We start from the raw sequence: 12,500 nt of genomic DNA, 5'->3' as shown, positions 1-12,500 counted from the left end.
GCTGCAAGCGGGTCCAAAGTTAAAGCTTACTCGAAATGACTCAGAGTAAGTTAGTTAGTAGGTATTATTATACATTGGTGTCACAAGCTCGATTTTGATTGGCTTTAAGCACGCTGCTAATTTTTGCTTGCTCTGTTTCTCCTACGTCATACCTATCGACAATAGATTTTATATACGTAGAATTGACGTCATACACAGAGACAATAGTTTTATGCATGCAGAAGTGACGTCACATGACACAGTAACCAGCAGAGAGGAGGAAAGAAACTGCCAACCGCGGAAACTTTCTTTGATTTACCGCTCATCCAAAGAAATTGATGAGTCAGTTCTCTTGTCTTTACAAATGCAACTCAGGAATATGCATTTTGCAGTTTGTTGCACTTTGTGTTATCCGCCTCAGCCTTTGGCTTCGGCAGATAACAAACTTTGGCCTTGATAATTATCGCTATCATGGGAAAACCGAATCCAATAATTGTTAATTAACTAATATAATTAGAAAATAACGTAGCCAATGGTTTAATGGTTCAATGTTATAAGAAAGTTTTTGGTATTGAGCATCTTTCTTTGCTAGATTTCTTCGAGTTAGCCAATAGTACGCGTACAAGAGCTAACCACGACTATAAACTTTATCTGAAAAGAGCAGTTTGTAATTGTTACAAATAGTCTTTCTTCATTCGCATTGTAAGGAAATGGAATGACTTGCCAGGACACATTTTACATGCCGAATCTTTGTCTGTTTTTAAGACTAGACTTAAAATTTATTTGAATATTTATTGAAATTTTATTAAATCAGTAGCTATTAAATCTTATCTATATCATTTTTGTAAGTTTTTTAGTCAGGAAAATTGTTTTTATACAGGGTTAACTTCACAATTTCCCTTTTCAGGATGTTTTTATATTTGTGTTGTAACTTCCTGAATAAAATGTTATGTTATGTTATGTTATGTTAATGTTCCCCGATTACTGACTTAAAAAGATGACTGTTGAATTATCATGACGACCACGGCGGGGGCAGATCACACTATGTAATATCAAGGCATAGGTCGGTGCATGGTTCTCCAGCGTTATCCCAATGTAGAAAACCCAGTGTTTAAAGCGCGCGCTAGTACGTGTCACCTACAGCAATCCATTGCTTTTCGATATAAGAATATTATAGCAAAATGATCACACATTTTTGTCTACATAATGTCAAACACTACAAGGAGTAAGCATATCGCATGATGCATTTCGTAGATACAATCTTAATCTGTGAAAGATTACAATAAGCAACAATAGTACCATATCGTATGCCATGCTTGTTTCGTGTCACATACCCCTCTGGATGCCAGGAACACCATTCCAGTAGCAATCTGGTTTGAAAATGACATTAGGTCATAGGTCTTCAGTGGCGCTACTGCTAGTTTTCCGCAATAATGTTTGTCGAAAATTCCACGGCTTTTTCTCAGGTACCCCAGAAGATCCCCACAGGGTAAGTACTCCATGATCAAAATTGGCTGTACTGTAAAGGTTACACAGAGTTTGGACAACTTCTTTAACGCTGCATTCAAACTATTAGCTTCTCGGAAAGTTGGATATGGTCTCTGTCATTGTTACGTTTAGACGCTTTTAATACGTAAACAAATAAAGCAGTATTTGCGTGGCTCTGTGTTGGAAGATCACAGTTTAGCCAACCACCTTTGTCAGCATTGCATATTAACGGCTCACGTTCGATGAGCAGAGGGGATAAGAATGAAGAAAAGGGCGACTATCTACACATTCCCCACGTTAAAGGTGATGTTACCCAAGAATGAATGTAAAAGTGAGAAAAAAAAAAGACGAATTAAATAATAACTAAAAAAAACATTAATCAACGTTACTCATAATTTCCACATATTTGTGAAGAACTTTCTATGATGAAAAAAAAAATACTAAGGGCTGGATTTTTAATATGACGAAAGTATAGTGAGTAAGGGTTGATTAAAAATTTGTAACATATTTCAGTTTTAAAGATAAAATATACAATTGTCATGCAAAATGTACAATTCCTTTAAATTGTTTATCTCTCCCTGGTGGTCTTTGCAGCCTGAGCCACTTTCTTGCACAAAAGAATAAATTCATAATAATAATTGCAAATAAAATAAATAAATAAACCAAAGCCTCAAAAACTTTTCTTGTATGAAGAAGCTCCACGTAGGTTCTCTTTAGAAGTTAGACAAAGTTAGCCCTGAATATCATCGATTGATAAGGTTTTCACTCGCGGTCTTTTATTATTGCTGCAAATTTCTCACAGCTGTTTCTACAGTTTAGCAGTTGCAATAAGATCCTTACTTTGGGTGGTGACACAGCCAATGAATTGAACAATATTCGGCTGAGGGCTGTCTCCAATAAGTTTGCCCAACCCGATTTCTCTCATCAGAGCGACTTTTCCTTCATCTCCAGATGTGGCTACAATAAATGACACCAGGGTACAATAAGATTGGACACATGACTTGTTGAGGTGTTTCATGTATTTCTACCTCCTCAACTGAACTATTAATAACACGGTTGTTTTAATTTCCCAGACTTGTCTTTGTCTCATTTTCTTTACGTCATGAAGCATTGTGATAAAAGTAAGTCCATCTTTTTAATGCCGGTAGTTCATTCGCGTAGGAGGCTGATATCAATGGAAGCTGATGGTGCGCTTCTTACTCCATTTTACAGATAATTAGAGCTACAGCTACACAAGTTAAAGGAAGGTGTTAAAACATGCAGACTTATAAGTCGCTGAGAATCGAAGTTGTGACGTTTGGCTGTCAAAGAAGCGCACCAGTCTATTAAGCTACCCCTGCTCCTGATTCAGTGTTTGGGGCTCCAACGCTTAGGGAGAATCGAATATGATTGATCCATTCAAATCTCTACTATGTAAACCAGTCGGGGGTATTTAACCATCTTATACGGTATTTTATTTTAAACTGCAATTTAGCAATGGAAAATAGGCTCTATAAATGGTTAAAAGCATTATTTATTTATGAATTTTATGAGGAACTTTATCCCTTAATGTGCAGCGAGGGTAAAAATCTGGTGTATTTGAGGCAAGACGTCGCTATGGAAGCTTGAAATAAAAGTTAAAGAACAAAATATCTTTTTACACTTGCAATGAAGGATTAGGAACCTGTTAGGAGAAGGTGATCTATTTTGGTAATCTCCGCATTTGTTTCAAGGTTAAGATAAAGGTGGGTAGATTATTAAAGAGTTGATTGAGAATTGATGATTTTTGCTGCACCCTTTCATAAGACATAGTAATGCAGCTTTGTTTTTCTTTCTGTTACGACACATTTTTATCGTGCATGTTGAACGAGGCTTTGTAAGATTCTACGTGACAGGCAGTTCATTAAAGCACTTGTGATACCTCTTTAACTGAAAGGTATCCGATGGAAACAATAAATTAAAAAAGCCGAATCGTACTTACGAGAAAGGCACTTTGCTGCAACAAAACGTATGCCTGGTTTTCCATTTTCACGACTCAAGGTTGCTCGCCAAACTGTTCCAAATGCTCCTGAACCAATGACCTCCTCAAGTGCAATCTGGCGACGTGCTATTTCCCATGAGTCCACTTCAACATTCACCACCCCCATTTCATGTTCTTCCGCGGCACCTTGTGATCTTTAATCCAGAAATGTTGAGTGTTAGTTCTCTCGTTTTCCAATGGTGGGTTGGTTGCCGCTCGCCAAAACTGTTTTTCATTTATAATAATAATAATAATAATAATAATAATAATAATAATAATAATAATAATAATAATAATAATAATAATAATAATAATAATAATGGCTTTATTCAGCATTTCCACAAGGTGGCTCTTCATCCGCTAAAATATATCATCTAAAGTAAAAATAAAGGTAAAAAAGAAAAAAAAGTAATAAAGATACAATAATAAAAATAAATATATCTATTTACAGTGCATAATAGAAACGTTTAGCTAAAAAATTATCTTTGACCTTTTTCATTAAAAACTTAAAAGTCATCTTAGAAAACTGGTTAAAATCAAGACAGTGCCTTACACATCCAGGTAAAATGTTAAAGCTTTTAGCAGCTTGGTCTTGATAAATATATGACACTAGTGGGATTTCAAGCTGCATAGCTGCACTGGACCTCAGCGTTCGATTGTGCATAAATTGCTTCAGTCGCAGGTAACCTGGCCATTCACGAGAATAAATCGCCTTATGAACTAGCTTTAACAGCTGGCATTCGATATGTTCTTTAACTGGTAGCCAACTTAGTTTTATAATATCCTCCCTTTCAACAAATTTACCTACAACAAAGCTCGCGCATGCTGTTTGAATTCTTTGTAGGCGTTTAACAAGCTAATGTGGTAAATTATGATAAACAACACAATTGTAGTACAACTTGGAAAGTACTAGGGCCTGAACTAACTGCTTGCGAATATGAAATGGAAGAACGTTCCTCAACTTCTTTAAGATTCCAAGAGTGCGATAGCAAGAAGCTGAAGTTTGCTTGACATTTTCTTCCCATTTTAGGTTGTGATCAATATGGGTCCCTAAAAGTTTTGCCGAAGATACACGTTCTAAGGATATACTTCCAACTCTTAAATCAATGTCAATGTTATTAAGTTCATGATAGGAAGAAAGTTTAGTGGAAGATAATAACATGTACTTCGTTTTGCTGGGATTTAAAGCCAGATTTGCTTCATTAGCCCAACATTGCAGTTTATCCACATTACGTTGCACTGAAATAATGCAAGATGTTAGTTCAGCAGGCTTCGATGCTTGATATACGGTTGTGTCATCAGCATATTGATGGCAAGCACAATCGAGTTTCCCTTGGAGATCAGCAATGTATATGTTGAAAATGAGAGGACCCATGATCGAACCTTGTGGGACTCCAAAGCTAATACTGACAGATTTTGAAATCCGGTCATCGATTTGAACAAACTGCTCTCTTCCACACAAGTAGTTGACTGTCCATTTAAGGTATGACTTTGAAAATCCGAGAACATTCATTTTCTCAAGCACAGACTTATACTTGACAGTGTCAAAAGCCATCGAGAAGTCAGCTAAAACAAGCAGGGTGCATTCGCTCCGATTCATTGCTTTCAATATGTCATCACGTATGCTTAATAAAACAGATGTTGTAGAGTGGCCTTTCCTAAATCCAGAAATATTGTCCTCAAGGAGATGGTGATTTTCCAAAAACTCTACAACTTGGTTGTGAACAAGCCTCTCGTAGATTTTAGACGAAACGGGCAATATAGAGATTGGTCGAAAATCATTGTTATCTTGAGGACTATCCACTTTTGGGATTGGAGTTATACGAGCTTGTTTCCATTTATCTGGAAAGTCACACAATGTAATAAATGAGTTAATTATGTGAGTTAAAGGGCTCGCAATATATTCAGCAATAGGCTTTAAAAATTTTGTTGGAATTAGGTCAGGACCTGTGTCTGATCGTAGGTGCTTTAGCTCACGTAGGACCTCATGGAATGTAACAAGCCTTAAGGTAAAGCTGTCATTTCCTGTCAGAGACTCTTCGGGTTGTAGTGCATCCAAGAAGGCTATCAGGTCTTCTTTAGTATCAGATGTTTGGACACCAGTAGTCCTCGTGGCTGTACTTGCAAAGTGTTCATTTAGAGCATCTACATTGCACCTCAAGGGTGTAGGATTGGGGTGCAGAATACGGTAGATAACCTGCCACACCTCTTTAGGCTTTTTCGATGAGAGAGCTTTATTGATGAAATTCTGGCGAGCTTCACGTATTTTTTCTTCAGGAGGTTTCGCACATCACGAAACTTTTGCCAGATGTCTTGTGCTTTAGTTGCGTGTGCTTCGAACCGAAGCTTGTCCCTCAGTAGCTGAGTCTGCCGTATTTCATCTTTTTGTAACCATGGAGCCGGAGGACGAGTTAGCCTAGTACGCTTTAGCGGCGCATGTCGTTCTATACACTGCAATATAAGGCCACTAAAAACGTCAGGTTTTTCATTGGGATCGTCCAGAGCATAAACAACACTCAATGGGAGATTAGCACAGTCTTCCACGTAAGACTCCTCATTGAACTGACGCTCATTCCGAATGTATTTAAACCTTGGAGCAAAGCGCGTAACACGTATATCTATGCAAGCGTAAGGAGCATCATGGTCACTGATGGTTGAGCAAGGCAGGACATTAATGAATTTTACACGTTGCGGACAATTGGAAATGATATGGTCGATGAGTGTTTCACTTTGACGTGTCGTTCTAGTAGGTTTGTCCACATGTTGCGTTAAGTTAAAAATATACCACAGATCAAGGAACTGTCTAGCCATAGGTGTGGGTTTTAACAGATCAATGTTAAAGTCACCCAGGAGAACCAACAGACCATTCCAGGAGGTTGTGAGTTCACTTAACATGTTCTCCATTTCCAAAAACCATTGTTGAGTGTCGAGGATTCGTGTTGATCTGTAAATGGTTCCCAATAATAAAGAACTGTTCTTATTTTTACCACCAACCTCAATCCAAAGGTGCTCCAGATTGGGGTGCTTGTTTTCAATGTCATTTCGCCTCTTATATTTGGTGCTTTCTTTAATATATGCTCCAACACCTCCACCTTTAATTCCATCTCTGTTTCTAAATTCTTGGATGTAGCCAGGAATTGAAACATGATTCAATAATAGGTGATTATCCTTCAGCCACGTTTCACTTAGGGACACTACATCAAGTTGGTATGTCTGAACTGTCAGCAGCAGCTCATTAAATGTAGAAGTCATACATTGGGTGTTCAAGTGCATAACAGAAACATTTGATCTCCTGGGATTTAATTCCTCCAGATGACTATCAGAATTATATTCGTTAGACGAAACATGTTCATTCAGTGGATCTAAAGAGTCAAAATCCTCGACACTGAAGAACGGGAGTTCGCTCAGGGTACAGTTATCACATATCCATTTAAGAGGACTACAAGCACGTATATGTTTTAGCTCCATAGGTAAAATATTAACACAGCGAGCATGAGTCAGGGTAAGACATTTCTCACACCACAGCCTCTTGTGGTTACTCTGTACAGTTTTCGAGCAATTAAAGCATTTGATTACCGCAGATCTCGTTTGGTTGTTGCTTGGCCTCAACATCGCCACTGATGCTGAGAACGAATATAGCAGGATTAAACGAAGCTGTTTGGTTCGACGAATAGAATATTCTTCGCTTTAAAAGCTTCTTTCGCAGTAACATAGTAGCTGGGGCATGAGGGGAAACAACTTTCCATAGTTTGTTCAACCAGAACACCAGAACGATGAGTCGCCAAATGAGTAGCAGCAAATCCAAGATGGCGGACACGATTATTCCCATTTACGAGGCAATTATTTAGAGCAATTCGAGAAATGTCACCAGGAAATAAATCTTGCTGAAGCCATTCATTATTACGAACAAGGTTGCTGATGAAGAGCCACATAGAATTCGAAGAAATCGCAAAAACTTGGAGTAATAGACTGCAGCATAAAAAAGTCAATCCACCCGCCATAACGACCGCTGACCATATTGTCACAGCAAGTTTCCAAAAGCGTAATTGGTTTGGTTATTTGATGCAGGAGGTCAAGAGAATTCAAAATGACGTTCTGAATTGCAGAAGCAATGATGTTGGTGTATGATGCCCCAAACCCGGAGTGGTAAACAACTAAGAAAGCCATACTTAATATCCAACAGCTGCCATTTTACAATGCCAGATACGTTCTTATGCTTAATAATCGTGCACTTCTTTTGATCTTGAAATAAGCTTTTTTTTTAAAATTCAGGTATCCCGGCCAAAGCCCCAACACCCTCTCTCTCCTTCATTTTGTCTTGTGGCAAGAGAGGATGAGGGGACAGAACATCTCCACCATATATTGGCCTCTTCCAATGATAATTTTTTTCAATCTCAATTTAACCCGTGGTCAAGATGCGCGGCTATTTGGAGGAAGACACCTGATTGGGTGTCATTGGCTGTGCGACCATGGCGCGAAGATAAAAATGGATGAGACATGGAGATGTGTTCTCAATAGTCATCCTCCCTTGCTTGTGGTTAGTTATTGCAATGCTATTTACAGAAAGGGGCGTCATACGTAGAGTATACAGTAGAGAGCTTATGCACAAGACGTTTGCCAAGTAGCCGTAGAGAGACTGGGTGGAGACCGACGTCCGTGACTTGACTTGCTTGCATTGAGCATTTCACGTTAGTGATTTCACTAGCTGTGAAGCAGTTTTGATTCTTTCTTAAGACAGAATCAAGATTTCTTTAGAAAGAAATGTCATATGCTTTTAAAAATTTACAATCCAGGATTGATATGAAAGGATAAACTCTTGTTGTAAGAGAGCACGGCTTGAAACCTTCAATTTAACTACACGCATTATGAATTGGATGTGAGTTTTTTCCCGGTATCCGGAATAGATCCTGAATATAACTAAAATTTTGCCTTCACTACCAAATGAATGAGACGCATACAACAGAGTAGATACAGGGGCATTTAGGTCAGCAAAGACCTCATACGCCTGTTTACTGTATGAACAGTGACAAATTAAATACTGCTCACCATACCTCACAATTCGGACATGTGTCTTCAGAGAAAAAACAATTCGCAGTTATGTAAACTTGTGCGACACCGCTGTATACCAAAACCCACAAACACTTTATGGAAAAAAGGGAACGTATAGCCCCACCAACTGCGGTGTCACTAAATACGTGGGCTGAGTTACGGTAACGAATCATGAAAACTAACAATACACACTTAAATCAAACTTCAACTTGGGAGCTGAATTGTTGCTGTCCTACGATGGTTTTAAATCTTAACGGCCTACTATATATATCTGACACTCATACCCATAATCCCTGTCGGCGAAAAAAAAGTACTTCTGTCTATTACGCTTCGCCTTTATTTTCAGAAAATTATACTATCTTCAGATTTGAAAAATATGATTTATCAGGGAATAAAGTGAATATATGTTTGAGGTGATCCTCGCACTTCGCTGGACAATTCAATTCTCTCATTCGTCTTTTACCAGCACTTCAAATATACATTCAATTAATTTCATTCATAAAATCCTTCACCAGAACAAATGAGCCCAACAAATTGCCCTGCTCCCAACTGTGTGGTATCATATCTCAGTTGGTAGAGCACTGCACTGGCATCGCAGAGGTCCTTGGTTCGAATCCCGTTGGAGCCACCTGAATTTTTCAGGGTGTCTATAAAGCAGCATTTGCTGAAATTGTTCTGTTAAGTGCAAGGTTCACTTCTCTTATTCATGATCATCCAGTGCTCCCTGATCTTCCCGAGCCATTGCCACATTTCTGCAAAGAAAAGAAAATGACCCTTATTGAACAAAGAAGGGTTACATAAAAGAGAAATGGTCGTTTAATTTTACAAATTCTAACATGGTCTTTTTGAAATCGTTGCCTTAGCATTGCAACATGTTGCCAGTGCATTAAAATTTAAGACCACAGAGAAAAAACACAAGCACATACAAAGAGGTACTTCTCAAGGAAAGCATATGTATTTTTAAAGGACTAGTACTTACTCTTTTCTTTTTCTTTTGAAGGCTTTGAGTAACGGCGTTCGCAGCGCTCTTTTCATCATGTGGAGAACTGATTAAGGCAAATTTCTTTGGTAAATGACAGGAAATATAAAGTTGATGGTCCAGTATATACACAGGAATACAAGAAAAATCAATCAATAAATTAATTATTCCACATCAAATTAACTTACCTTTCCACGGACAGCAAATACCCAGCTTTGATGTTTGTGACTTGATGTTTGGGAAGTGTGACACATTTTTTTTTTTGGAAAATCACTCAAAACGTCTCGTGCTTAAGCTCTCAAATTAGCTAATGTGTAGTGTAGTGCGTTGTAGTGCAGTGCAGTATATTGTCAAGTAGGGTTGTATTGTGGAATATGGAGTTAAAAAATAAGTTGTCAAAAAAAAAAGATAGAAGATAAATCAATATATTATCTCACAGATAAATTGCTTACAAGATAGAAAAGGGAAAAGAAAATCGAATGCAGCATAAAATCGACCCTATACAAAAACACAAGCAATATAAGGAGCGGTAGATGACCTTGGTTGGACTCGTAGAGGATCTATCTAATTTTGTGGAATGAGAAAATGCTTGTCGTTAACCCGTCTGCACCAGTAATTGAGACTAGTTTTTTTTTTTCTTGTTTTTAAGATTGATTAAGTCATTTTTATCTCTTTGGATTACGTTCACTTTAGACAAATGAGATGTATATGAGATCAGAATGACTGCGCAAAGGTGTCTATTTCTTTCAGAATTTCATTATTGTGTATTACAAATGGATTGACCAAAACTAATAATTGACTTACCTCGCTGTGGCTGCTCAGTACAGGGGTGGAAAGATCATGTGAAGAAAAAAAAAAAAGGAAATATAGTTGGTGCGGATGACTACACCACGTTATTTGAGGACGGACATTTTTATGCTGAAGAGAAGGGCTGGTAATTTTCATGACAACGATAGAAATTGCGAATTCTTTAGTTAACCCTATTACTACTGCCACTACCACTACCATCACCACCACCACCACCACCACCACCACCACCACTACTACTACTACTACTACTACTACTACTACTACTACTACTACTACTACTACTACTACTACTACTACTACTACTACTACTACTACTACTACTACTACTACTACTACTACTACTACTACTACTACTACTACTACTACTACTACTACTACTACTACTACTACTACTACTACTACTACTACTACTACTACTACTACTACACCAAGCAAACATGACTTTATGCTGAAGAGAAGGGCTGGTAATTTTCATGACAACGAAAGAAATTGCGAATTCTTTAGTTAAGCCTACTACTACTACCTCTACCAATACCACTACAACTACTACAACTACTACTACTACTACTACTACTACCACCACCACCACCACCACCACCACCACTACTACTACACCTACAACCACTACCACTACCACTACCACTGCCACTACCACTACCACTAATTACTAACTACTAACTACTAACTACTAACTACTAACTACTAACTACTAACTACTAACTACTAACTACTAACTACTAACTACTAACTACTAACTACTAACTACTAACTACTAACTACTAACTACTAACTACTAACTACTAACTACTAACTACTAACTACAAACTACAAACTACTAACTACTAACTACTAACTACTAACTACTAACTACTAACTACTAACTACCACTACCACCACCACTAAAAAGATAGACAATAACCCTTCAAATGTACTACACTGCTCCACGAGATCACAAGTACCTGCATAGAAACATGTAAGACTCTTTAACTTAAGATGAGAGATGTGTACCTGTCATACGTCGTTTACAAAGGTACCAAACGATTAATGCTGATAACACCACACCAGACAAAGGGCCGACGATGTAGTACCACTCTATAGCTCTGGTAGCTGTAAAAAACAGAACCATAAATTGATGCAAGTTTTTTTTTTACATGATATCTGTCATTCGAGGCTGAATATGGAGTGGGAGAATTGGTACTCTTCTTCATTTATTGGAGCTTAAAGGAACCCAGTCCAACCAGGAAAGGACAGGACTAGATCTTGCTGCACTAGTTTGTGGCAGAACAGCCAGCTCATAAATCATAAGTTAGTCCAATACGCCGGATCATTCGCCTAAAAACACTTAGGTCATCCAGCCATACATAATCACTTCCTGGATTCGTGAGCACATAAAAAAACCTGCTAAGAACTGCGTGAGTAGACACCCGTGAAGTCCCATCAAGTTTTTGCTCACATATTGATTATTAGCAGCTCACAACACTTTAAAAAAACCTACCTGGTCTTTGTTCTGGGAGCCCTATCAAAAAGAGAATTCAGAAAACTCAACTTTTCTTTTCAGTGTACTGTTTTGGGTGAGTTCTCCAACGAAACAGCTATTGCATTAATGAACTCTACAACCATAATTGGCAAACTCGAATCCCAACCCTTTGTTTTTACATAGTTATAACTGTTTCAAACCCGAGCAAAAATATGCCTCTCAAGCTTTCCATTTTATTTTACCAGTCTATTTGTCTGATCAAATCGAGAGGGTTCAGAAGCGAGTTTGAAGGATTATGAATCCAGAAGTATCATATAGGAAAGCGCTGGAAGATACAAAAATTTTCAAGGGACCGAGAACTCCTGGCTATTTTCCTAAATTTTTCACAAACCCCGTACACATCACTAGATTTCGAAGCAATTTGGAATTAAAATAGTTCCGACTACAAATGCGTCGTCTATAAAAAGAAAAAAAAATATATGATAATAATAATAATAATAATAATAATAATAATAATAATAATAATAATAATAATAATAATAATAATAATAATAATGTCCCATCATGTTTTTGCTCACATATTGATTATTAACAGCTCACAACACTTTAAAAAAACCTACCTGGTCTTTGTTCTGGGAGCCCTATCAAAAAGAGAATTCAGAAAACTCAACTTTTCTTTTCAGTGTATTGTTTTGGGTGAGTTCTCCAACGAAACAGCT

General features: G+C 37.7%; 1 protein-coding gene and 1 long non-coding RNA gene across 2 annotated transcripts in view; both read right to left on the bottom strand.

Annotated features, from left to right (window-relative positions):
• LOC138026787 (tyrosine kinase receptor Cad96Ca-like) overlaps positions 1-3,617 on the bottom strand; it is a 13,967-nt gene extending 10,350 nt beyond the window's left edge. Inside the window, exons 1-3 of the mRNA XM_068874237.1 lie at positions 3,428-3,617; positions 2,308-2,424; positions 1,314-1,498 (exon numbers count right to left, since the gene is read on the bottom strand). Of these exons, the coding sequence (XP_068730338.1) occupies positions 1,314-1,498; positions 2,308-2,424; positions 3,428-3,593 (468 nt within the window). The 5' untranslated portion in view covers positions 3,594-3,617. The remainder of the gene's footprint in view (positions 1-1,313; positions 1,499-2,307; positions 2,425-3,427) is intronic.
• Positions 3,618-11,307: 7,690 nt separating this feature from the next.
• Positions 11,308-12,500, bottom strand: part of LOC138026553 (uncharacterized) — a 28,640-nt gene continuing 27,447 nt past the window's right edge. The window contains exons 2-4 of the long non-coding RNA XR_011127287.1: positions 12,402-12,422; positions 11,800-11,820; positions 11,308-11,411 (exon numbers count right to left, since the gene is read on the bottom strand). This is a non-coding gene — a long non-coding RNA (uncharacterized lncRNA). The remainder of the gene's footprint in view (positions 11,412-11,799; positions 11,821-12,401; positions 12,423-12,500) is intronic.

This window comes from Montipora capricornis, chromosome 12 (genome assembly GCF_036669925.1).
Source record: "Montipora capricornis isolate CH-2021 chromosome 12, ASM3666992v2, whole genome shotgun sequence".
Classification (NCBI taxonomy): domain Eukaryota; kingdom Metazoa; phylum Cnidaria; class Anthozoa; order Scleractinia; family Acroporidae; genus Montipora; species Montipora capricornis.
This window is presented reverse-complemented; position numbering and strand designations above follow the sequence as displayed.